General features: G+C 45.9%; 1 protein-coding gene across 5 annotated transcripts in view; it reads right to left on the bottom strand.

Annotated features, from left to right (window-relative positions):
• Positions 1 to 398: 398 nt before the first annotated feature.
• LOC102929868 (butyrophilin subfamily 1 member A1) overlaps positions 399 to 26,601 on the bottom strand; it is a 37,201-nt gene continuing 10,998 nt past the window's right edge. For 4 of the 5 annotated variants that reach the window (XM_027820361.3, XM_043547035.1, XM_027820368.3 and 1 more), the window contains 6 exons: positions 21,670 to 22,017; positions 12,294 to 12,575; positions 10,102 to 10,218; positions 8,673 to 8,693; positions 8,555 to 8,581; positions 399 to 3,798 (listed from right to left, as the gene is read on the bottom strand). In XM_027820361.3, coding sequence (XP_027676162.2) covers positions 3,230 to 3,798; positions 8,555 to 8,581; positions 8,673 to 8,693; positions 10,102 to 10,218; positions 12,294 to 12,575; positions 21,670 to 22,017 — 1,364 coding nt within the window. In that variant the 3' untranslated portion in view covers positions 399 to 3,229. The remainder of the gene's footprint in view (positions 3,799 to 8,554; positions 8,582 to 8,672; positions 8,694 to 10,101; positions 10,219 to 12,293; positions 12,576 to 21,669; positions 22,018 to 26,601) is intronic. The other variant, XM_027820376.3, reaches the window with a different exon arrangement.

Below are 26,601 nucleotides of genomic sequence, written 5' to 3'. Positions count from 1 at the left end.
TGAAAACCTCTGTTAGATCCAGAAGTGATGAGGAGGGTGGTCACATGCCACCGCCTCCGCTGTCAAGAGTCACACACCACCCTTGTCTGCATTGCCTAGCTGACAAATCAATGATTGCTGTTTACACGGTGTATTCCATGGTGCATGAACAATGCCGTAATACTCACATTGCATAAGCATCAACATAAAAAATCTCACTGCTTTGCAACAGCAAATCAGAAGTGACGTCCGTTTTGACTGAGACGTTTTTGGCAGGTGGAAGTGGAATATATTTTTACAGTGTGTGAGCGAGTTATATTGAAAATGAATACGTTTTTCAAACAACCTCATACTAGTCCTGCGAGTTGTGCTGAAGCCATGGACAATGCAGTCAAATAGTAAGAAACAAACAAAGCACAGAAAGTTTGACAATAGTTCTATTGATTTTGGTTTTATGGCATTCAGTGATTGACAACCGAGATGCAACACATGCTTACAAATCCTATCATATGAAGCAATGAAACCTGCAAAGTTGAAATGACACATCGCAACAAAGCACCTGGAGTATAAAGATAACTTCAGAGACGTTTTTCAGTGAAAGAAAGAAGAATCTAATTAACAGAATACTCAAAAAACAAACATGATGTTGTTCTGTAAAAGGCTCTGAAAGCATCTGTCTTAACAGTGCTTCTGTGATGGTGACAGAAGGGTCAACTTGGGTATGACCTATAACTTAACAAGACGTATTGAAATGTAACCAAGACAATCTACTTGTACGTGAATTTCAAAGAGATGTCCTAGACCAGCAATCATTAACACATTTATTTGTAGTAATAGAAATCACAGGTAGATGCTAAGTGTATTTGTCTGTGTTTACCTGTATCTCGTTAGAATTTTAACAGTGTGATCTAATTAGCTTGTAGATGCTAATCCTGTTCCTGTTTCATAATGCTGTGTTCTATGGATTCAGAGGTCAAAAGGGTGTATTATTATTTAGATGGGACTTGTGGTACAGTAATATAATTATCCTAACCTCTCCTTGAAACTTGTAATTCCACATAGTAAACTACCTGTGAACTGTCTTGACAGTTTGACTGGCTTATTGCCTTATGTAAATGAACACAACTAGTTCATCTAGGAGATAGAAGATTAGCTTCAAAACAACAATCTGCACTGCCTGTTCTTCCTTGGGAGAAGATGCTGCTGTGATAATTGCTGTCAAGAAGTTTATCAATTGCTAGAGGACTATTAAGAAAATATCCCAGAGCTTGATCCTTTTTTATCTCAGGTCTGCTTAAACTTTGACAGGGAAGGTCTAAGCCACAAGACTGAGGTCTCTGGGTTTACTCTGGGTTTACCCTGGAATTCTCACAGAAGAATCTGAACAAACTCTACCCTTGGACTGACTGTTGGACTAAAACCTTTCAAATTGATTCCAGAAAGACTTTTACAAATCAGCAGCATTGCCATCTCTGCTATGAAACTGGGACCTGAAGGCTTTTCACATATCTGTATGTATCCTGATCTCTTAACCACTGCAACTTTCTTCCTTCTGTTCCCCTTTTATTATTAAAACCTTTTGTTTCAGTCACTAAAGCATTGACATCTGCGTGATTATTGGGTAAGATCTGGGACGCATATTTGCTTGGGGATCAATCTCCAGTCCTTTGGGACTGGTGAACCTCACTTTTGGTGAATCAGGTTTTCAATAACCTCACACTATATTAGAATTGTCTCTATAGATTGGGGTCAAGGGCGGGGATGCTTAAATGGGATCATATTTAGCTTCTTGGTAACCAGGCTGGTATTACAAAGACAATTTTGTTACTGACTTGGTAACCCTAATTATAGAAGAAACCACCAATATGGGGGATTGTCTGCCTTATTCCTTGCAGTCTACTCTGAGTATACCATTAAGGCACCTGGCCACAATCCCTATAGCCCCCCCCCCCCCCCCCCAGACATGGCCCCTGCTCAGGAAGCTCCCACTCTGCACAGACCCAGGGCACTGACCTATGTTTCCGTGTTCCCTGCTGGGACAGAGGGTGGTTTCAGGACTCGCTGGGAAGAGGGTTTTGAAGAGGGACAGGAAGGAGAAGGGAGGGTTGAGGCACTGAAGCAGGTTCCATGCAGAAGAGAAGAGTGTGTCAGTGGGGCTGTGTGGCCGATTGGCGCAAGCTCATTGAGGAAGAAGGAGAAAAGTTCCTGGGCTCCTTCCCATGAGCAGGTCCCATTCACACGCTCTGGGCCCATTGCTCACACAGCCCTTGGGCTGGGCTCTCAATCCCCATACTCTGGCCCGATCCTCCTTCCCCAGCTGACCCCATTCCCCATCCCCTCCCTCCATCACACTGGGACCAGGTTCCAGGCAGAGACAATAAGGACGTGGGGCAGTGGGAGCCTTGTGGCCGTGGTGGAGCAGACCTGCGAGGAGACCTCCCAGGACAGTAAATGCTGGGGCATTCCCTGTCAGTCGTTGGACCTGTTGCACTCCCTCAGCTCCTGGAGTTGGCTTTTCTTTAGGAGTCAGATAATGCAGGTAAAGGCCTTGAGGGGACCTGGGAATCCACTGAACCCCCCCCCCCCCCGCTGCAGGTAATGCTGGGTGGGGTCCTATCATGGGCAGAAAAAGGTCTCTGTCACTCTGGTCACTGTGTGTAATGGGGGGTGATTTCAGTTCGATAGGCCTCAAGCACGTGCGGACAGACTGTAGGGAAACGGGCTGAGTTGCCTAGTGCTCCCCCAGAGAAACACTGTCCAGTCAGGGGCAGCAACTTCATCCCCTAAGCCAACCAACCCCTCTCCCCCGACACTGTCTGTCTCAGCAGGGCTCTGTGCCGTAGCTGAGTCAGGCCAGCGCCCTCCCCAGAGCCGTGGGACTCCCCCAACTGCTCGTGGCTCTCTCCCTTCAGACCAGGCCAGGCAGGAGCACTTCTCTGACTGTCATTCACACTCAGTGTGCAAATAATTGTCTGAAATGCCTGCAGCATGAGACTCACATTTTCACTTTACATGCCCAGGAACCTGCACCTCCCTCTGCCCCTGCATCCCCACTTCCAAGCAGCCTGACCCCACCTCACCCCACCCCTTCTCTCCCTCTCTCCTCTCCCTGCAGCTCACAGGCCTGGTGCTGAGAGCTGAGACGGGAGGAGGTAGCAGGTGGCAGGCAGCTGATGCCTTTACACGCTCCCCCTGAGAACTGGCCTGGGGGCTGGTCAGTGGTGGGAGGGGCCAGTCTCTGCTGCGGGGGTCACTGACAGGGCCCGAGATTCCCTCCGGCCGGAGCCGGGACCGGGCGGATTATCAGGGGATCCGCATTTTTACCCCCTTCATTGAGACAAGGACTGAAGTAAGGGCGGAGCATCCCGGAGAAGGTGCCAGTGAAAGTGAAGAGATGGGACTGGTCAGTCACATTGTAAAACGAGACCTCACCTGCCTCATAGTCCAGGAAAACCCCCACCTGCCTTGGCCTGACGCTCACGGGGAGGCGAGTTAGGGGGGAAGTGCGGGCCCAGTATTTTTCTCCGTCTCTCAAACACACCACAAAGTACCCACTCTCAGATGAGACACTGATACTCCCCTTCCTCCTCACAGAGTCCCTGCAAACCCCCAGAGTCCACTCAGGCTTCTTTCCCACCTCCACCTCCCAGTAATGCCTCCCGCCCGTGAACCCCTCCATGCCCAGAACAATGACGTAAGGTTCAAATCTCTCCGGGTTGTCGGGAAGATCCTGTCGTGTGTCTCCATGTCTCACACTTTTCCGATCCTCAGACAGGATGAGGTTGGACTGAGCTGTGGCTGGATCCAGAGTCACGTCCACTGGGGAGAGAGTGACAGAGTCAGAGCCTGGGGCAGGGGCCGGTCAATGGGGTCAAAGGGAAATTAACCCTCTTTAGTCCCTAATTATAAAGTCACTTGCCCAGAGGGGGAATGGAGGGAAAATATTAAATCCCCTCCCCCCAAGAGGCAGTGAGACATTCACACCCGACCTGTTTATTCCCTGGGGAAGGAGACAGAGGGGTTGATTTGGTGCAAAATAAACACAAAATACCCTAACCCGGGGTCTCACGGCATCCGTGTCTCCAAGTTGCTTGGTATCTGAGCAGGACTCAAGTGTGAGGAAACAGACCATCTGCACAGAAGCATGTACACTGATCGGCTGAACGGTGCTAATAGCTGCCATCAGGGGTAAGTGCCCCACACTTTCCCTAACCACCTTCTTGTTACTAACACACCTGTAGAAACCCGTCTTGTTACCCTTCACATCCCTCGCTAGCTGCAACTCCAATTGTGCTTTGGCCTTCCTGATTACACCCCTTCATGCTCGAGTAATATTTTTATACTCCTCCCTAGTCATCTGTTCACGTTTCCACTTCTTGTGAGCTTCCTTTGGTATCCAGCTGCTGAGCATGGCCAAGAGTGAGACACAGAGACAGCCGGCCCCAAGCACCCCACAGCCCCTTGGCACTGAGATCCGGGAGACCAGGGGGTGTTGACAGCCACAAGGAGACAGGGACCTGATGGGAAACCTGTCCAGCAAGGGCCGCAGTCTGCCTGGGGCCAGCCTTGAGGGGTTCTGCTCAACCCATGAGATCTGGTTTGCTCTAACTTATAGTCAACTAAACACACTTTACAACCCGCGGAGGTTACGAGGATGGGAGGATGGGCTGAATGCTCAAGAGGAGTTAAGCATTGTGATGCTCAGCCTAATTATAGGTGCCTGGAAGAATTGTTGCAACTCCCAAAGCCTGAGCCAGGCACGCTCTAAAGCTCCTATAGGAGCCTGAAGACTGACTCCCAAAAGCCATCATGCTAGGCAGAGCCACTTAAGCAAGCCCCTGGCAGGGGGCTGTGAAGGCCTTCCCCCTCTCAGAGATAGGTGCACACGTCTGGACACTCACATGTCAGCTTGTGAGTCTGAAGCTGGGAACCCTCTGTAGAGCGAGGTGCCGATGCCATTTTAGCTTGGGGGAGGCGGTTGCCCACCTTATAACCTTTAGCCCAGAGGCCAGGGCATTTACCGGGGATGTGGGTGAAACAGGTTTAATTTTCCCGTCTCTGCAAGAGGGGGAGAAGAGAGGTGGGAGATGCCTGCACAAATCCTAAGAGAAGCTCTAATCACTGGGCTATGGGTTATTCTGATGTGTGACTCCTGCGGAAACTGTTTCACTGTGATTAAGTAATGACAGAGGGATTGAAGCAGGGGCCCGGGTCTCCCAGCTGGTACCTAATTGTGCTCCAGAGTTATTCTTATTCTTGTCTGGATTTATCCAGGGTCCTCTCAGGAGAGGTGGGAGACACCCCCACCACTCAAACCTTTTCTCTCTGTCAGGCAGAGAGGGGAAAATAAACCTGTGTCTCTCGCACCCCAGGTAAGTGACAGCCACTGGACTTCAAGGGATAAGGTGGGCCCGGTCACCGCATTTTGAATGTGACTCGACCCAGCAGGTGGCCTCTAAGCATGCCAATCAGACTGGGCCTGAGGTGGCTAAATTCCTGTCTTTGCCTGACTTGGGAACCTCTGGGGTTGAGGTAGGAGATAGGTGCTCGGACGCCCAAAGGGAGGCAGCGGTGCACACGTCTAGAGGCCGAAACAGACATCTAGCAAACTTTTATCCTGATCATTTAGGCACCTACGGGGCTGAGGCAGGAGTTTTGTGCACCTGGCCTGAAACTGGGACTTAAGCACCTAACTTGTTCTGAGCATCCAGATCCATGACTATAAGGGACTAGAAAGGGAGGTACTAGATGTGCTTTCATTCGTTTTATTGGAATGAGGCTGCCAACTCTTCCTGGTTATGGGGTGGTGCAGGATGGATTTACTGAAGAGGTTTAAATAAGTGATTTTAATCATGATTTAAATCAGCAAGCAGGAAGCCTTGATTTAAATAATTGATTTTCATCATGTTTTGCATTTGGACTTTTTAGTTATTTTCCTAAAGAAAGATTGATTCTTATTAGTTGGTAACCATTAAAACATATTGATTCACAATTCTACTACATTTGGTGCTTCTTTTTGCTAACCAGGAAGATACGCTATGGCCCAGACTCTAAAGGTATGTGGGCTCCTAGCTTCCATGGAAATCAATGAGAGTTAGATGTCTAAAAGTCTTTAAGGATCTGGGCTCATATCATATAATTAATCAATCAGCTACATAGCTTAACTTACATTTATTCAGATGCTTAATTTCTTCTTCTTCTGTTATGTTAGAAAATGGTGAATGATGGATTTCTTATTTAATAAATTCATTTTTTACTTGTGATTCAAGTTCTCTAGATGGTGTGACAAAACTCTGTCCTTGTCTCCATGGGTCCCGCGTTTCCTGGCGGATTTCGCTTGCCTCAGAGGCTCACTGTGACCCTCCACGTAACCCTTCTCTCTCTAGAGACAAGGGCAGAGGTGGAAGTACGCCGGTACGCCCCGGTACGGCGTACTGGTAAGAGCTGGAGCTCTGTACCAGGACCGGCTTTCCGAGAGGGCAATTTAAAGCCCTGGGGTAGTGGCGGCGGGGCTGCGGCGGGGATTTAAAGGGCCCCGGGGGCTCCAGCCACTGCTACCCCAGGGCTCCGGCAGCAGGGCCCTGGAGCTCCAGCCCAGTTGAGGCCACGCCCCCTGCTCAGGACTCCGGCGTACCAGTAAGTCCTCCAACTTACTTTCACCCCTGGACAAGGGTCACAGTCTACTGAGCCATTTTCATCCTAAGCCAGTGAGGGAGGTGAGGAGGAGCTATCCTCCCTTGCACAGTCTCTGTTTTCTCCCAGTCTCAGTGATTAATCAGGGAGGGGACACGGGGTGGGAGGGAGAAGAGCCCAGGTCCGCCCTCTACTCCGGGCTCCAGCCCAGGGACCCTATTAGTATCAGCTATGGTAGCTGACCTTTTAGAAACATGACACGTACAATTCTCTGGGCTACTTCCCCACAGCAGGCTCCACTTCACCCTTACCTCAGGGCCTCCTTCCTTGTGCCTGATATGGTGTGTACTACTCAGCCTCTCCAACAGCACAACTTCCTCCCACAGCTCCTGACATCCTCACCCACCTGACCAACTGGGAGGCTTTTAACTAGTTTCAGCCAGTCCCTGATTGGCTTCAGGTGTCCCAATCAACCTAGCATTCTCCCTGCATTCTGGAAAGTTCTTAATTGGCCCCAGGTGTCTTAATTGACCTGGAGCAGCTGCCACTTAACTTATCCTGGTATCACGGATTTTTTTAGCCTGGAGCTAATATATCTATCTCCCACTACTTTTCTATAGCCATATGGCCTTGCCCCATCGCAATGCCTATGTTTCAAGCTCTATTTGGATGGAAATTAAAATTCAATTAAAATCAACAAAGTTTTCCTTTAATTAAATAGAACTACCTTAAAAGTGTTGAATTCATACAAAAAAGTTTATCAAAACATGTTTTGCACTTAAAACTAACTGATTTATTTAACAAATTATCTGTACTTAATGAGTTGAACAGGTTGTTCCTGGTCGCCATGTCCTTCAAGAGTTAGAACAAGTAGATCTCATCCTCTCACTCTACTTTATATTCATAGCTTAGAAAACAAACTTTCCTGACTTTTCAACACACAAATAATTTCTTAACTTTGAATGAACTAATCATTGAAATGAACCTGTTAAATAAATCTCAATGAAGAAAATATTCTCTCTGCACCTGTAGAAGAGGCTACCGCTGTCAAAGCTGGTTCAGCAGTTTGTCAAATCTGGCTCCAAGAGCTTAGCCAGTGTCTTCCACCATTTCAGTAGTTTGACTTTCTTTAAAACTTTGCAGTAAAAATATACTGCTTAAAATTATGTATTGTATTTAATTACATGATTTTAATAGATTATAATGAGTTTTGGCCTCAACTTAGGTTGTCAATTTAAAATTTAATTTTAAATAAGTTTATTTTTAAAAAATAAATCTGTATTTAATTTAAATGAAAAAATCTGTTTTTTTTTAAATAAAAACAAAAACCATAGACTGTTATTCCCTCTGATGTGGTAGTAGGGGAGGGTTCTGTCAACTGGCATCTTGGAGGAAGCTTGCAGGAAGGAGCAAGGGAGGAAGAAGAAGGAAGACAAGTATTGAGGCCTGGTCTATGCGTGGGGTGACAATGGAGGGTGGGAAGAGGTAAGATAAGACAATAATTCAGCCTGATTTTAATGAAACATTGCCAGATCCTGGGGTGACTAATGACTGAGTCAGGTACTGTGCCTGTAAGTCTCTAGCAGTTAAGTTGTACCGGGAAGACGGAAGCTGCATCTTGTCGTTACTATACTTTTCTCCCAGCGCGCGTTTCTTTTGTTCACTAAAGAAACAGTTTGGAATTTGACAATAACAGCTCAAATGCTATAGTCTGTAATTGACTCTTTCAAAAAGGGTATTTAATGCCATCTAACGTTTATCAAGTCAGAACTTTTCCCTCTGAAAGACTTTATACACTAAAGGGAAATGGAATTTTGGAAATTCTTAAAATGAAGCCTTACTTAACTTTTAAGTTTCAAATGTCTTCTTCCTTCTTGTTATGTGTGATTAGTAAAAAGAGGCAGGGGAATTTTGACATAAATGAAATGTCAGCTTCATTTACCTGCATATACTTGGGCTCTTCTCCACCCTGAAATCAAGCACAGCACACAGAGATGAACACAGTCTGAAGAAGGCATGATTTCTAACTAAGTTTTAATTATGAAAAAAACAGAACTTACGAAGTTCAGCCAAGAGTTTCCCTAAAACAAACAAACAAAACCAGACATATTACAAGAGCTTGTGTTATAGTGACTAGCCCTTTACAGGATTCTTTATTATATGAGTCCCCATTGCCTAGATAATTATCATAAACTAAAACCTTTTATTAACCTTAACTTAATGTATTCCAAAAAAAACAGCTGTAAAAAAATAACCAACCCTTAAATGTCTGAATGCCTGGACATTCCAAATGAAGTTTCCACCACTGGTTTTTTCCCAGCCACTATATCCTTGGCTACTGTCTACCTGTGGCTGGGAAGTGTCCTGCATCAGCCACGAAGGGGTTAAAGAGCTTCTCTGGGCACAATCAGCCCCAACCCAGTACACTTGTGAGATATGCCAAGCCTGGAGAAGGGCAGGTCCTTAAAACGGAGGATCCCAGATCACTCTGGAGTGAGCAGAGCAAGAGCTCCCTAGTCCCAGGGCACAGGGGTTGCTTACTGGGCACACACCTGAAAACAGCAGCCAACCAGGCCCTCTGAGGAAGCAGAGGGACTGGCTTTTCTGTATGGAGCGCTGGGACCCAGCCTTGGTTGTTTGGACATACAAGGGACCAGATCTCCTCCCAGAGACTCTTGACCTCTACACTGTCTGAGACTGAGCAGACCTGGCCCTTTTGGGGGCTCTGGAGGCAGTCTGTCCTTTTCTTTTGGGCTGCTTAACCCCCTCCTCTCCAGAAGAGGGCAGGCTCTCTAAGAGATACAGCTGGAGGGCTGTACCCTAAATCTGGAACCCAGACTACAGTAACTCTGCCATCCCAGAAAGGGCAGCAAAAATGGAAGGTGGTGCCCCTCTCACCCCACCGGGGTGCTAGAGAGGTATAACCCATTGCACTACCCAATAGAGATTTGATCAACTTTACATCACTGATTATACAGTAAACGATGGTGTCGCGTACACACACCTTCCCTCCTCCTGGCTGTGCAAATGGAATAGAGCCAGGTTCCCCTCAAGGGACAATGGGGGCCCCTGACACGTTGCAAAAACTGAAAAAAATCTAATGTGTCTTTAGAAATAACTTTAATCTAGTCTCAGACCACAGGCACGATCATGCACTAACAGGAATTGTACAGTTAACATCTGGCATCACTAAATGGCAGAATTAAGACCGTTTCGATGGTCTTACTGTGTGCTTCCAGACCTTAGCTTGTTTGGGATTTCTTCCTGCTGAATTAGTCAGGCTTGTGATGTTTGCTTCTGGGATACATAAAACATTCACCTTTGAGTTACAGATACATACTCCCAACCTGACTTCAAGTTTAATGTAGTTTTTATCTGACACTAAAAATAGGTTTGGATTCATTAGTGAGAGGTAAAGAATAGCTCCATTTGCTGCATTTCTCTCAGCGGAAACAGTTTCACCCAAGGAATCTCCCCCTATTACTTTACCTTTCCCTCTGTGCTGCATCCAAGAATAGTAAATGGCTGGGAAAATGAGAAAACCCAGGACACTCAGGACCACAGCCAGAGCCACCGCCCAGAGGGAAGTCCTTGGGAAAAACGGGTCTGGAAGAGAAAGCCGAATTAATTTGGAAACAGTGACAGAATCATGCCACCAGCAGGACTTCTGCACACAAAGGTAACAGAATGTGATTGAGCGGGAGAAACCTTCCTGAGACTCCAAACAAATTCCCTACTGAGATAAGGCTCCTTCACATTTCACTCTGAAGCCAATAGAAGTACAAGCTTTGATCTGTTACAGAACACAGTTAGGGCCTACCTACACTGTAAGAAGGAATTCTGTGGTAACCAAGGCAGGGGTCAACCATATTGTAGGCAAGTCCCTAGTATTGCTGTATTTGCTGTGTAGATTGGCCCTACATAGGCAGAAACTAGTCACTCAAAAAAACAAAAACACTTTGTTGATTTGCTTCTTCACCTGCACCTTAGCCTTAATGCTGCTTCACACATGACTTGATGCAATGCTTATAGAATCATAGGGGTTCACTGGAACACTGCAAGTAACAACTCCAGCACCACAGCCAGGACTGAACTTCCTGATAGACCCCGCAGATCAAATACAACATAATAACGTACAATACACCTACTTAACACTATGATAAAGATACAGCTCCATCTATCAGTGGAAGTGCTGTCTTCACCCATCACCACAACATTCCTCTCTCTAGCGGAACAAGAATTTAAAACATTATTTCCTAATAGTTGGGGTAGTTTGCCATCTCTGGAGGTTTCCATGTTTGTCTGCCTTCTCAAGTTATATATATATTTAGTCATGGAGACATAGCTCACAGTTGGGTTTAGATTATCAGCAAGTGCAAAGTGCGTGTTTTTAGGGTTAGGCCTATTTGTTACGGCCAGACTGTCCGTTGAAGACAACAGTATGATGGGGCTCTGAGGACACCCTGGCAATTGCTCCTCCACAACCAATCTCCCATTACAAGCCACAGGGACCTATTGGGGTACCTCCATATCCGCCTCTGCATCCCTCAGGAACAGAGACATGTGAGCATCCTTAGAATTTGCCTTCCCCTTTCTTTCAATGAATCTATGCCCAGTTCCCATAAGAACAGCCAGATTGGGTCAGACCAATGGTCTATCTAGCCCAGTATTCTGTCTGCTGACAGTGGCATGTACCAGAGTTTCAGGCAGAGTATGCAGAACAGGGTAATTTTGGAGACATCCACCCTTGCCTTTCCCTCCTGGCTTCGGGCAGTGAGGGGTTAAAGGTTTCCTTGAGGATAGGATTACATCCATAATATCTTGGCCAGTAGTCATTTATGGACATGTCTGCCATGAATTTATCTAGTTCTTTTTTGAACCCAGTTATATTTTTGGTCATCACAATTCCCTATGGCAAGGGGTTCCACAGGTTAATTGTGTTGTATGAAGAAGTATTGCCTCTTGTTTGTATTAAACCTGTGGCCTATTAATTTCATCGAGTGATTCCTGGTTCTTCTGATATGTGAAGGGGTAAATAACACTTCTCTATTACTTTTCCAACACCATTCATGATGTCATAGACCTCTATCATACCTGCCTGAGTCATCTCTTTTCTAAAGCAAACAGCCACAATCTTTTTAGTCTGTCCACATATAGAAGCTGGTCTATACCCCTTGATCATCTTTGCTGCCCTTCTCTGAACCTTTTCCAGTGACACTATATCCTTTCTGAGATGGGGCAACCAGAGCGAGACACAGTATTCAAGGTTTGGGTGCACAATGGATTTATGTAGTGGCATTATGATTAGAGCCCTGTGCAGATACAAAATGTAGAGCCGCAGATGTGGATAGCCGCCGGGCTGCAGAGCTCTACCAGGAACCACAGTGGTGAAAGCAGAAATATGTCGGACCGCCACTCATAGGAGCCAGAGCCCTGCTGGGGCACCTCCTCCGGTAGCTGGATTGCCCTCAGCCCTGCCCAATGGGGTGGGCACCAGGAGCACTGGCAGAGATCCCTGGTCGTGCTAGTGTGTACAGGCGGTTTACACGCTCCCAGACAGGAGACGCACATGGAATACTCTTTGAGCAGCCCTGGGCGCATACACAGTATAATTTTAATATAATCTTATCGTTAGTAGTGTTTGTTGCCAATTACTTGGTCTGGCTGTGATGCGAACTGACCTGCTATGTGAATTGTTGACTCTTTTTCTTGGTTGAGGCGGGGATTCCTGATGTAACAATTCAAACCAGGATGTGTCCTCTCTTTTATAACAACAGAAATCTGAGCTTCAAACAGGCCAGTTTCCTGTTGGGATTTCGTTTGGGACAGTGATGGTACATGCTGCCCACTAGAATCTCTCCACAGCACTTCAGGCTCTGGGTACCACCCACCCGATGTACACACCACCCGGATCCCACCGGCCTCGTAGTCAGCAATAGAGATGTGGGGCCCAGAGCCCAAACCTGGAAGAGAATAGAAGAAACCTCTATTAATCCTCCATCTTCATTTCTGTGACTATTCAGCACAGAGAGTGAGAGTTTGCATGTGAAGTAGAATAATAAGAATAATCAGTATTATGGTAGCACCTAGGAACCGTCCAGGATCAGAGCCTTACTATGCTAGGCACTGTAGAACCATAGAGCAGCAGACAATCCCTGGTCTGAAGAGCTTACAGTTTAAATGAGGTAAGGGGAAGGGATATAACATGAACAGAGTGATGGGCTCCAAATGGGGGGATAATACCATGACTTTTAGGTGGAGGGATAGGTTTTTTTAAAAAAAAAAATTTGGTTGGTTTTTGCAAGGAGGGGAGGAGCTGAACCAGGAGACAAAGGAAAGACGAGGGCTGTAGAAGGCAGGGGAGAGACAGTCAGGGCAGGGAAGAAGAGGGAGGGGAGGATGGTGGGAGAACATGGAGGCAGACGGAGTGAGGCTGAGGTAAGAAGACTGATGAGGGGCTGCAGCAAACAGCCAATGAGAACAGGGGAGATAATGTCCAGAGTGAATACTGTAGTCGGTACCCTGATGACATCATCAGTACCCACCAGTCCCTACTCCAGAACTTGCCCTGACTGCTTCTGTGTCTGCTTTGCTGGCTGGAGAACTTCGCTGTCCCCCACTGTAATATATTTCTTTCCATTCAGTATTGGCTGGGGAGGGGGGCAGTGCCACTTGGGTCCTCATGCCCCCTGAGGGAACTTATTTTTTTTTACATTTCCATTATTCATTGCCGTATTTTACATTACAGAGGAACAAGAAGATAAACACTCCATCCTCATTAATGATGGAGTAAGTCAAGCCTATGTAGATCTTGTAGCAGGCCTTGCAAAAAAAATAAAAATAAAAATCCCAAAGCACAGGATTGACTGCCCCCATTTTGTTACTTCTGTGCAGAAGTAATGTTCCATGGGTCACCAAAAATGCCTTCTGATTCTGATGGTTCTTTAACAAAAAAAACTAAGATAATGGGAAATGACGAAATGCAGGTTGTCTGGTCAGAGGATAACCAAGACTCTAGGAGAGGAATCAATGATATTATCATTATGTGTACAGAAGCCAAGGTGAGAAGGGACCACTGTGATCATCTAGTCTGACCTCCTGTATAATGCCGGACACCGAACTGCTCCAAAATAATTCCTACAGCAGATCTTTTACAAAAACATCTAGTCTCAATTTAAAAATTGTCAGTAATGGAGAATCCACCATGACCCTCGGTAGATTATTTCAATGATTAATTACCCTCACTGTTAAAAATGTACCCCTTACCGCCAGGCTGAATTTGTTTAACTTCAACTTCCAGCCACTAGGTCACTTTATACGTCTCTCTGCTAGACTGGAGAGTCCACTGTCAAATGTTTGTTCCCCCTACAGATACTTTTAGACTGTAATAAAGTCAGCCATTAACCTTATCTTTGTGAAGCTAAAAAGACTCAGCTCTTTGAATCTAGGCATGTTTTCTAATCATTTAATCGTTCTCGTGGCTCTTCTCTGCATCCGCTCCAATTTATCAACATCCTTCTTTAAATGTGGGCATCAGAACTGGACACATGATGCCAGCAGCAGTTGCACCAGTGCCAGATAGTCTCTCTCCTCCTACTTGAGATTGCCCTGTTTATGCATCCCAGGGTCACATTAGGTCTTTTGGGCACAACTCACATTTAGCTGATTATCCACCACGCCCCCCACATCTTGTTTTAGAGTTACTGCTTTCCAGGATAGAGTCCCCTTCCTGTAAGCACGGCCGGCATTCTTTTGTCCTAGACATATGCATTTAGCCTATTGTTGGCCTGTGTCCAGTTTACCAAGCAATCCAGGTCACTCTGAATCAGTGACCTGTTCTCTTTATTATTTACCACTCCCCCATTTTGTGTCATTTGCAAAATTTATCAGTGATGATTTCGTTTTCTTCCAGGTCACTGATAAAAATGTTAAATGGCATTGGGCCAAAACCCGATCCCTGCAGCGCTCCACCGGAAATACACATTTGATGAGGATTCCCCATTTATAACTATATTTTGAGACTCATCAGTTAGCCAGTTTTTAATTTATTTAATGTGTGCCACGTTCATTTTATATAATCTTTTTTTAGTCAAAATGTTGTGTGGTACAAAGTCAAACACCTTACAGACGTCTAAGTATATTATGTCAACTTTACTACCATTATCGACCAAACCTGTTATCGTGTCAACAAAGATATTGTTAGTTGGACAGGATCTATTTTCCATAAACCCATGTTGATTTGTACTAATTACATAATTATCTTTAATTCTTTGTTAATCAAGTTCCATATCAGCTGCTCCAGCCTCTTGTCCCAGATTGGTATTAGGCTGGCAGGCCTATAATTACCCAGGACAACCGCGTTTATACTTTTTAAAAATTGGTACAACACTAGCGTTCTTCCAGTCTTGTGGAACTTCCAAGACTTATTGAAAAACCAACATTAATGTTTCAGAGAACTCCCCATGAAGATCTTTTACAACTCTTGGATGCAAATTATCTGGACCTGCTGGTTTAAAAATGTCTGACTTTAGAAGTTTCTGTTTAATATTCTCCAGAGATACTAGTGGAATGGAAAGAGTGCTATCATGACGATAAAATGGGACTATATCCTCTGTTTCTTTCCGCGGGTACAGAACAGAAATATTTATTGAACTCTTCTACTTTTTCTGCATTACTACTTATAATTCTACCATTTCCATGTAGTAATGGATGAATACCACTCTCAGAAGTAATTTTCTTGCTAATATATTTAAAAATCTGCTGGCCATAGATTTCTCCTTATGTCCCTTGTCTTCCCTTATCAATTTTCTATACTTGCAAACTTCAGATTTTAATGAATTATTACCACTTCCCCCTTTCTTCCATCTTTTTCTAGCTGCCTTCACTTACGCTCTAAAACTGTCATTTTTTAATCAGCATGTTTTTCTTTTACTCAGTTGTGGCTTTTGGGGGTGTAGCGGTGCAGGTGGCCCACTCCAGCAGGGGGAGGGGCAGAAGCAGCCAGGGAGGCTACACAAATCTGCAACCAATTAGGGAAGGCTCGTTAGGAGCCAGACAGGAAGCAGCTGCTAGAGCAGCCCAGATATAAGGGGTTGCCCAGCAGAGCAGAGCAGAGTCTCTCCCTGACAAGCAAGGGAGGAGGACTGGCTCCCAGGGATAGCACCTGAGATACAGCCGTGCTGGTCAGGCTCAGGGGAACAGAGGGTAAGCTCCAGGCTGAGGCCCCTGATAAAAAGAGCCGAGTGGTGCATGGGTCATGGGGAAGTGGCCCAGGGAGCAGGAGTAGTAGAGGGGAGAGAAGGAAGGCAGGACATGGCAGTAGCGGGCGGGCCTGGGTCCCCCCTTCCCCCCTCACACTGCACCTGGCCTCAGAGGCAAGGGGCTATACTTTGGGGCTGTAGTTGGCCATGGCGGCAGGTGCCGACTGAGGATACCCCCCCCGGAAGGGGGGAGGACTGAGTTGGGGGCACAGCCGGAGGGCTGTGCTCTGAAGAGGATGCCGCGATCCGAGAGCAACGTGGGTCCCAAGGAAGGTGGAGACAGCACAGAGAGCATCAACGGGCAAGACACCACCCTCAGAGGGCGCTCCGGAGCTGGACTGAGCTAATTCCCAGAGTAACCAGCTCATCTAGCTCAGAATTGTTTTCAGCTTTATGAAATAGGCCCTATTAAACCATATATCCAGGACTAAACCACATGTTCAGTCTCTAACCCAGGAAAAAATTCTGAGGTTCCATTCTTTGGTCCACTTTTCTTCCTATTATGTTTCATGCAACAGCTATGAATGCAAGCTGGGCACAGAAATCACTGATCCCATTATACAAGACTTCACGCAATCATAGCATCTGTTGTTGCCCACTCTCACAGTACAGGGCAACTGCACCGAATTTTCCCTGTATGCTCCACCAAGGACACCCACTCTCAGGCTTCCAGCTCCCTAGCAATCACATCTTTTGGGTGGGAACGCGCACTCATTCCCTCTTGAAAACGGGATTCCCAGGCTATACAGTTCCCTCTGTACACTGATTTCCCCAGCAAGTCAGTCTGCCTACACAGGCCTGCTTTGCTTTACTCCTCAGAGGCTAAAACCAGTATATTTGCCCAAAGTTATAAGGTACCACACAGCTCTTTCTAAGCAAGCATGTTAATTCCTAAGGTGAAAACTTTGCAGAGATCATTAAAACAACCTACATGCAGGCAAATAGCTTGTCAGAGATCACCCAGCTCCACCAAGGGTTCTGGTAGGGTTTAGTCCTTCAATTCCCACCAAGGGGGTTTTCTGTGATCTCAAGTTCATCACCACTCTTAGTGCAGATCAATCATCCCATGACTCTCCGAGTCACTCCTTTATACAGTCTGGGCCTCTGATCTTGTCCTCATGTAACAGGTGATCGGCAGACAAAGGTCCCCTCCTCAGCGTCGAGCTTTCAAAGTTCTTGTATTATCGGAAGGGATACATTTGTACTCCCCCTTAGAGATTTCCTGAGAAACCCACTTAACTAAAAGTTCATTCTTGGCTAGCCAGTTGTTTCAAATTGTCCTTTGAAGCTCATACCACTTCCCAGGGTTTACATTAGTCATGTCTACCCTCTAGAGAAATTACATACAATCCCAAAATAACACAACGATCTTTCAGAGTAGCAGCCGCGTTAGTCTGTATTCGCAAAAAGAAAAGGAGTACTTGTGGCACCTTAGAGACTAACCAATTTGAGCATAAGCTTTCGTGAGCTACAGCTCACTTCATCGGATGCATTCAGTGGAAAATACAGTGGGGAGATTTATATACATAGAGAACATGAAACATGGGTGTTACCATACACACTGTAAGGACAGTGATCACTTAAGATGAGCTATTACCAGCAGGAGAGCGGGGGGTGGGGGGCAGAAAACCTTTTGTAGTGATAATCAAGGTGGGCCATTTCCAGCAGTTAACAGGAACGTCCGAGGAGCAGTGGGGGGTGGGGGAAATGAACATGGGGAAATAGTTTTACTTTGTGTAATGACCCATCCACTCCCAGTCTCTATTCAAGCCTAAGTTAATTGTATCCAGTTTGCAAATTAATTCCAATTCAGCAGTGTCTCGTTGGAGTCTGTTTTTGAAGTTTTTTTGTTGAAGTATTGCCACTTTTAGGTCTGGAATCGAGTGACCAGAGAGATTGAAGTGTTCTCCAACTAGTTTATGAATGTTATAATTCTTGACATCTGATTTGTGTCCATTTATTCTTTTACATAGAGACTGTCCAGTTTGACCAATGTACATGGCAGAGGGGCATTGCTGGCACATGATGGCATATATCACATTGGTAGATGTGCAGGTGAACGAGCCTCTGATAGTGTGGCTGATGTGATTAGGCCCTGTGATGGTGTCCCCTGAATAGATATGTGGACACAGTTGGCAACGGGCTTTGTTGCAAGGATAGGTTCCTGGGTTAGTGGTTCTGGTGTGTGGTTGCTGGTGAGTATTTGCTTCAGGTTGGGGGGCTGTCTGTAAGCAAGGACTGGCCTGTCTCCCAAGATCTGTGAGAGTGATGGGTCGTCCTTCAGGATAGGTTGTAGATCCTTGATAATGCGTTGGAGAGATTTTAGTTGGGGGCTGAAGGTGATGGCTAGTGGCGTTCTGTTATTATCTTTGTTGGGCCTGTCCTGTAGTAGGTGACTTCTGGGTACTCTTCTGGCTCTGTCAATCTGTTTCTTCACTTATCCAGGTGGGTATTGTAGTTGTAAGAATGCTTGATAGGGATCTTGTAGGTGTTTGTCTCTGTCTGAGGGGTGGGAGCAAATGCGGTTGTATCGTAGAGCTTGGCTGTAGACGATGGATCGTGTGGTGTGGTTTGGATGAAAGCTGGAGGCATGTAGGTAGGAATAGCGGTCAGTAGGTTTCCAGTATAGGGTGGTGTTTACGTGACCATGGCTTATTAGCACCGTAGTGTCAAGGAAGCGGATCTCTCGTGTGGACTGGTCCAGGCCGAGGTTGATGATCCATGAGAAAGGATGTGGACAAACTGAAGGAAGTTCAGCAGAGGGCAATGAAAATGATTAGGGGGCTGGGGCAACTGATTTACAAGGAGAGGCTGAGGGAACTGGGTTTAATTTAGTCTTCAGAAGAGAAGAGTGAGGGGGGATTTGATAGCAGGCTTCAACTACCTGAAGGGGGGGTTCCAAAGAGGATGGAGCTCGGCTGTTCTCAGTGGTAGCAGATGACAGAACAAGGAGCAATGGTCTCAAGTTGCAGTGGGGGAGGTCCATGTTGGATATTAGGAAACACTATTTCACTAGGAGGGTGGTGAAGCACTGGAATGGGTTACCTAGGGAGGTGATGGAATCTCCATCCTGAGGGGTTTTTAAGACCCGGCTTGACAAAGCCCTGGCTGGGATGATTTAGTTGGTGTTGGTCCCACCATGAGCAGGGGGTTGGACTAGATGACCTCCTGAGTTCTCTTCCAACCCTATGATTCTAGGAGGCACAGAAAGGAAGCTGCTGCTGGTATCCTGTAGGTACCCAGGGTGCTGTGCTGTTAGCCTGTTTGCTGTAACAGGCTATGGACTGGTGTGGGAAAGTGTCTTACCATGGAGGAAAAATTAAGGCTGGCACCCTAGAAACCTTCAGAACAGACTTATAGAGTAACTCCTTGAAAGCCTCCTTGAGATATCCCCATACAATGCAATTCCTCTGTACATAATCCGCTCCTCATGCCCTCCCCTCCTCTCTGCGTAACTGCATACAAGAGCCTGGAAAGTAGATACCACTCAACCTCTAGCTATATGACTAGGAAAAGAAAAACAATTAAAAGTCAGTACTTCTGTCCTTCAGACTTGGGATTGGGGCAGGTGGCAATGGCTCCATTTACAAATTGTAATGAAAAAATGCAGACTTACCTGATGTTCCTTCCTGTGCTCCTGCCTGCTCATCTGCAGGGGACTGGCTAGACCGTGGCAGAGTCTCAAAAAGATCCTGGCTCAGTGTAGCTGGGTCCCCCTGCCGCAGATCTCCCATTCTGCTCCTCCTCCTCGCTGTTCACAGCTGGGGGCTGTGTTTCAGGCTCCTTGGCGGTATCCATGGCGTTCCGCAGGGTCTCTGCCACATATGGCATGTAGCTTGTTGCAAAAGTGGCAGGTCTGCAGCTTGGCTCCAGACGGACAGTTGGCCTCCTTGACTTTGTCACGCCTGCGGCAGTTCCCTCCCTTTCACGCAGCTCTGCTGCTGATCTCTGCCACACTCCTTCTCCTGCACCCCCAGGCAATCTGCTGGTCAAGGTCCACATTTCTAGGACTGTTCCGTAGCTGTGCCTGCATAGCTTCTTCTCCCAATAGGCCCAGGAGATCCAGCTCCTCCAGTTTACTCCAGGCAGGCGTGTGTCCAGAGCATGTAACTGGCCTCGTTGTTTGGGCAGTTGCACACAAGGGACAGCTGGTGTGCTCACCAAGCTGGGAAATCAGGAAGACATTTCAAAAATGCCTGGTGCTTTTAAAGGGGCATGGTTTCCAGTCTCTGTGACCCCTGGGCACTGGAGTTCATAACTGTGGATAGAGCGGCCACTGTTGGCATCGTGAGAAGGTTCCTGGAGGACTTCTAGGGTTGACGTAGGCCATGTGGCGTCTGCTCTTGCACTTCATCTACCGTACTAGGTTGCTCCTAGCTCTAGACCTTCTGGGGAGGTGGTGTTACTATGTTGACGTAACGGACTGTTTACATCAGGAGACCATCGTAAATGTAGACACGTGCACTACTAGGCTGATGCCAGGCAATTTTTATCAATTTAACTTTCGAGTTTAGACCAGGCCTTAGGAAACCCACTGTGAAATCCAGAAACAGAACTGGAATAACCTGCCGTAACACCTTGAATGGAAACAACCTGTATTTTCTAGCTCAAGAAACCAGTCATTACAGCTACTAAATTGAGACTGACCCACCTGCACATCAGTTCCAAATGATAAGTAGCAAATATAATAGAAAATAAAAGCGTCTTTTACTCAAGTAACACCTTGGCTCTTTTAAGCTAAATGTTTTTTTCTGAAAAATGTTACTGGAGTTAAAGCCCTGTGAATACCTTTCAGGGTATAATGTGCACGTGTGTTTCGCTAACAAGGCTAACCTTGGGTCTTGAAAAAATACTAAGTCGATAGAGCTGAGGCTGCAAGAACTCATAAATCAGGCTAACACTATCTGGGACAGGAAACTTTCTGTGCTGTAAGCAGGCAAAGCCGAGAGAAACCAGGTGCATTTCATACTTATCAGCCTAGCAGTAATACACATTTTGTGCTCAAAAGAAGTTGACGTCTGCTTCCAAAAAGAGGGGAAAGAAAGTTTATATTTGCTTTTATACTAAAGATTTCTACAACTGTTTGAACCTTTGGTTAATGTGGCATAAGAACCAACAGTACTGATTAGCTTCCAGAGTGACAAAAATAGCTTTAAACCATGATTTTAATATTATATTTGGAGTTTAACGTGTGTGTGTGTGTGTGTGTGTTCCTTCTAGGCGGATTACTTTGTAACATTCCAATAAATGGTACGGAGACTTAGGCAATACCATAAGAATGACATAATACAAAACATGAAATGGTTAAATAATTTTAACTAATAAATTATCTGTACCAGCTTTCTCATGGGTTTTTTAATATCGCTTAACTTTAGCTAAAGTACTAGAGAAAGTGTAAGGTATAAGCTTTATTAGACTCATATTTTAAGGCCAGAAGGCACCATCGTGACCATCTAGTCTGATCTCTTGCAGATCACAGGCTACAGAACCTCATCCACCCACTCCTGTAATAGACCCACAGTTAGGGTAGATTTTTAAGAGAATACAAAATTACTGAAATCAGAATAAAGATGGTTATGTGACAACCTTCACAAAACTTAGAATCATAGAATATCAGGGTTGGAAGGGATCTCAGGAGGGCATCTAGTCCAACCCCCTGCTCAAAGCAGGGCCAATCACCAACTAAATCATAATAACCTTAAGGCAGTGTTCACCTGACAGCAACTAAATGTCAATTATTTTCTAAAATGTGGCAACCCTAATTGGGAGAATCCACCAATCAGCCCGAACTACTGACCTGCCACCTTCAGCTCCAACAAGGCTGCTCCATAGAAGGTGCTAGACTGGAAGAAGCAGCTGTACTGTCCTTCGTCAGCAGGCCTAATGCTGTGTATTCTCAGGACAACGCTTCCCTCAGTGATGTTGTCTCTCAGCAGCTCTGTCCGCCCCTGGTATTCCAGGATCTGCTGCTCAGGCTGGTCTTTCCCATCCTGATACAAATGGATCACTTCAGGGAAGCTGGACCGGAACCACCTCACCTCCATGTCCTCAGCATTCATCCTGGGGCTGAGGTGGCAGGGCAACCGGGCATCTTCACCCACAGACACCATGAGGGGTTCAGCGGGGCTGACCACTTTGAAATTCACTGTTAAAGAAGCAGGACACAGAAAATTATAGGCAAAAAAGAACGGAAAAAACAGGCCACGCTATGTATCCTGGGTGGCAGGAGGAGTCCCACAGACTGAACGTGGGGCTGGAAGCCAGAAACAATGGGGTTCTAGTCCCAGCTCCACCACTGACTCACTTTGAGGCCTTACTCTCTCTCTGCCCCATCCCCCCCCCACCCCACGCCCCCATCACCACGTAAGGTGAGATAATTGGGAGATCCCATGGACATTGTGAGGGTTAACGGGTGAAGTGTAAGCTCCCTGGGGCAGGGATCTGTCCTTTCTAGATGGCTACTGCATTCTTCTGGGTGCCGTCTACATAATTGTGACTAATGATTACTAGAGACAGGGAGGGATTTCTGTACATAAAAGAAGGAAATGAAAAGACTGGGATGGTTTGGTGTGGAGAGGAGATGAATAAGAGGACGTGAGAAACCAAGAGCCCCTTTTTGTCCTCTCTCTTATACAAGCACAAGGCATTCAGATATCAGAGGGTGCTTGGATACCTTGGTGCTGGGCATGATGTATTAACCTAGATGTAATGGATTAGAACAGTACATAAGGTCACTCACTCAATCTGAAAGGTGTTGTGTTGGAAACTGAATAAAGGGGGGAAAACCCCACACATTTCATCACTTCACTTCTCGTCACTGATGCCTCGAGATTTTTTTAACACTACTTTGTCTTTAGCCGTCTGTCCACAGTTCATTGTTACACGCAGACAGTTATAGTGCAACCTAGACAACTGGGAAAAAACCCTTACGTGCTGAGCTCAGTTAGACCGGACAGTTGGTTGGCAACTGAACCCGCGCTGTACTGTGACCGGAGGTGAGGGCTCTGTACATTAGCATCTCTGTATATCGGTGTTCATTGGTACACCCGGAAGTAAATTAACTACCGTATTTTATATAACAAATTCCCACCTCCAATCACCGTAAAGCGTGGGGTCAGTTGTGTAGCTCACCTTCTGGTGTACATGCGGTACATTTACAAAGGTGCAATCCAAACATTTTGTTTGCCAGTTGCTGCCTGCCAGAACAACAGCTGGGAAGATTTGCCGATTGCTTGACAGGTTCATAAATTAATGTGATATCATCTGCTCATGATGTATTGATCTCTGCAGTGCTGGAGCAAAGCCAATGACAGGTAGGCATAGTGGCGTAGTGACACATATCAGAGCAGTCGCTCCCAATGCTATGTGGGTGCATTGCAGTATGGCGCCAAAGGCATGCCTACCAACTGGAAGCAGTTGCTGGACAATGCTGCGAAGATGGCAAACTTTATAAAAGCTTGACTCTTGAATTCCAGGATCTCTCCCAGTCTATTAATGAGACAGGAAGCAAGCATGTTAATCTAGTGCTCCACCTGGAGGTTCAATGGCTGTCATGGGGCAAGGTCTTGGCACATTTTTTGAACTTCACTCCCAGTTCAAGGGTTTGTTGTTGTGTTTATAAACACAGAGGAGCCATTTCCACGCTCTCACTACCTGCATGACATGGCCTGGGTCTCATGGCTGGACTACTTGTCAGATATATTCGCTCATCTAAATGAGCTAAATCGAGGACTTCAATGACTCAATGCAACCATCTTCAATGTCCAGGACAAAACTGAGTCAATAAAAAAAGCTGGAATTCTAGGCTCACTGTGCAGAGAAAAAACACCAAAATTTTCCCAAACCTGCATGAATGCCTGACAATGAATGATCTACAATTGCAAGACAGTGTTAAAGATGGCAACAAGCAATAGGTCTGTGAATTGGTGAGTCAATCACTGAGTACTTTCCCTCAATGGGAAACGCATACCGATGGGTCCACTACCCTTTCACAAATTGTCTGCAGTACCCACTGTGACACTCTATACCTTGGAGGAGCGCCCCGTAACCCCCATATTCCTCATCTTGTATATAATTGTGATATTACATGTAAACCATCCCATGTAAGCTATCAGGGGAAAGGTTAGGATCTGCCAAAAGTAATTGCTCTATCCCTATACGTATATCATCAATGCATATTAAATTATCTGTGTTGTATGTTGTCACTAAAACATGCTGTAAATTGGGGAATCAGCCAGATATTAGCTCCCTCAGAGGCAACAGTAAGAAGAGTAACCAGCACCCATGCAGGGCATCAATCAACCCATCAACAACCATTGTCCAGCAAAGGAGCTACAATGCAATGACGCACCTGTATGAGGCCACAGCAGGGGAATTGCTCAACTTTGCCTGGGAGACTCAGCAACATCCCCAGACATACCTGGACTTGTGCTCCCCAAGCACATAGGACTGGGGGTATAAAAACCAAACACAGGCCCCCCTGTGAGCCCCTTTCTCCTTCACCCACCTACACTGCAAGCAATAAGGACCCTGAACACTTAAGACTCCAACTGAGGGGACTAGCCCAGATTTCAAGAGAAATCTGTATGCTATGGGCTGCAAAATCCATTGTGGTGAGAAAGCTGCTTATAGAATCATAGAAGATTAGGGTTGGAAGAGACCTCAGGAGGTCATCTAGACCAAGCTCCTGCTCAAAGCAGGACCAATCCCCAACTAAATCATCCCAGCCAGGGCTTTGTCAAGCCGGGCCTTAAAAACTTTTAAGGCCGGAGATTCCACCACCTCCCTAGGTAACGCATTCCAGTGCTTCACCACCCTCCTAGTGAAACAGTGTTTCCCAATATCCAGCCTAGACCTCCCCCACTGCAACTTGAGACCATTACTCCTTGTTCTGTCATCTGCCACTGCTGAGGCCAGCTGAGCTCCATCCTCTTTGGAACCCCCCTTCAGGTAGTTGAAGGCTGCTATCAAATCCCCCCTCACTCTTCTCTTCTGCAGACTAAATAAGCCCAGTTCCCTCAGCCTCTCCTCATAAGTCATGTGCCCCAGCCCCCTAATCATTTTCATTGCCCTCTGCTGGACTCTCTCCAATTTTTCCATATCCTTTTTGCAGAGGGGGCCCCAAAACGGGACGCAATACTCCAGATGTGGTCTCACCAGTGCCGAATAGAGGGGAATAATCACTTCTCTTCATCTGCTGGCAATGCTCCTACTAATACAGACCAATACGCTGGTAACCTTCTTGGCAACAAGGGCACACTGCTGACTCTTAGCCAGCTTCTCATCCACTGTAATCCCCAGCTCCTTTTCTGCAGAACTGCTGCCTAGCCCATCAGTCCTCAGCCTGCAGCAATGCATGGGATTCTTCCTTCCTAAGTGCAGGACTCTGCACTTGTCCTTGTTGCCTAGTCTAGTTGTTGCCCAGTCTAACAGGGTTGAGAGTTTAGACTGCATGATTATGTTTTATTTCTTTTGCTAACTAACTCTGACTTTTTGCCTATCACTTAATGCCACTTAAAATCTCTATTTTGTAGCCAATAAACTTGTTGACCTGTTTATCTTTACCAGTGAGTGTGCCTGAAGTGAATGGTAAATTGCTCAGTTATCAAAGACTGGTGTATATCCACTTTCCATTGATGAAGTGGTGAACCAATTAATAAACTAGATGGCATATTCCTCAGGTACAATGCTAGGAGGGATCTGGTTGGTGCCTTTCTCTGTGTGATTCATGAGTGGCTCTGGGAGCATTCATGTGATCTAACTGGGTGTGGGGTCTCCACATGCGGTTGTGTTGAGTGATCACAGCACCTGGAGGGGTTTGCTGCTTGTCACTACAAGGCCTTGTGAGAGGCTGCCCAGGCTGGAGAGAGTTCAGAGGGCACAGCGGTCCCACAGTCCCAGGCTGCACCCTGAGGGATCCCGTCACACCCACACTGTTAGGATATAGATATTCAGGCTTGTCGGTAAAGGCCTATACTTTAAGGATTTAGGTGTATTCTTATCACTTAGCTAGTTATAGAGGTACAAAAAAAAAAAAGTCAAAATCACAGCCTGCCTGTTTATAGGCCTTCTCTCACTAGGATAATCTAAGGCCTTGTTCTTAATCTAAGCCTTTGGCTAAATAGCAGGGGCAGCCATAAACTGGGAAGCATATGGTCATGTCCTCAGACACACTGAAATAATGCAATTTTGGGCTGTTAGACGATCCAATCTATCACCTTCAGAGAAAGGGAAGAGCCTAGAAAATTGAAAGAAAACTTAGTTTCGTAGTATCCTGTCTGGCAAGAACTTGCTTATCAATAGTTTTGATTGTGACACCCTTAATTCTTGTTATTTTGTCTTTATGGTCCCCACTTCTCTATTGTTTGTCTGTATGGTCTCTATCTGGTTCTTTGATTGTTTCTCTCTGCTGTATAATTAATTTTGCTGGGTGTAAACCAACTAAGGTGGTGGGATATAATTGGTTAGATAATATGTTACAATATGTTAGGATTGGTTAATTAAATTTCATTAAAATGATTGGTTGAGATATAGCAGAGAATATTACTATATAAATTGGGGGCAAACAGGAAGTAAGTTGGGAAAAAAGGAAATTGGAATCATTGCTTGCTGGAAGTTAATCCTAATAAACATCTGATTGTCTGCAACTTCGGACTTCAGGTATTGCGGCTCTCTGTTTACGCGAGAAGAACCAGGGAGTGAGAGGGTGAAGGGATAAGCCCTCTAACAC

This window comes from Chelonia mydas, chromosome 5, assembly GCF_015237465.2.
Source record: "Chelonia mydas isolate rCheMyd1 chromosome 5, rCheMyd1.pri.v2, whole genome shotgun sequence".
In the NCBI taxonomy this organism is placed as follows: Eukaryota; Metazoa; Chordata; order Testudines; family Cheloniidae; genus Chelonia; species Chelonia mydas.
Note: the sequence above shows the minus strand (reverse complement) of the source record. Positions and strands in the feature narration are given on the sequence as shown.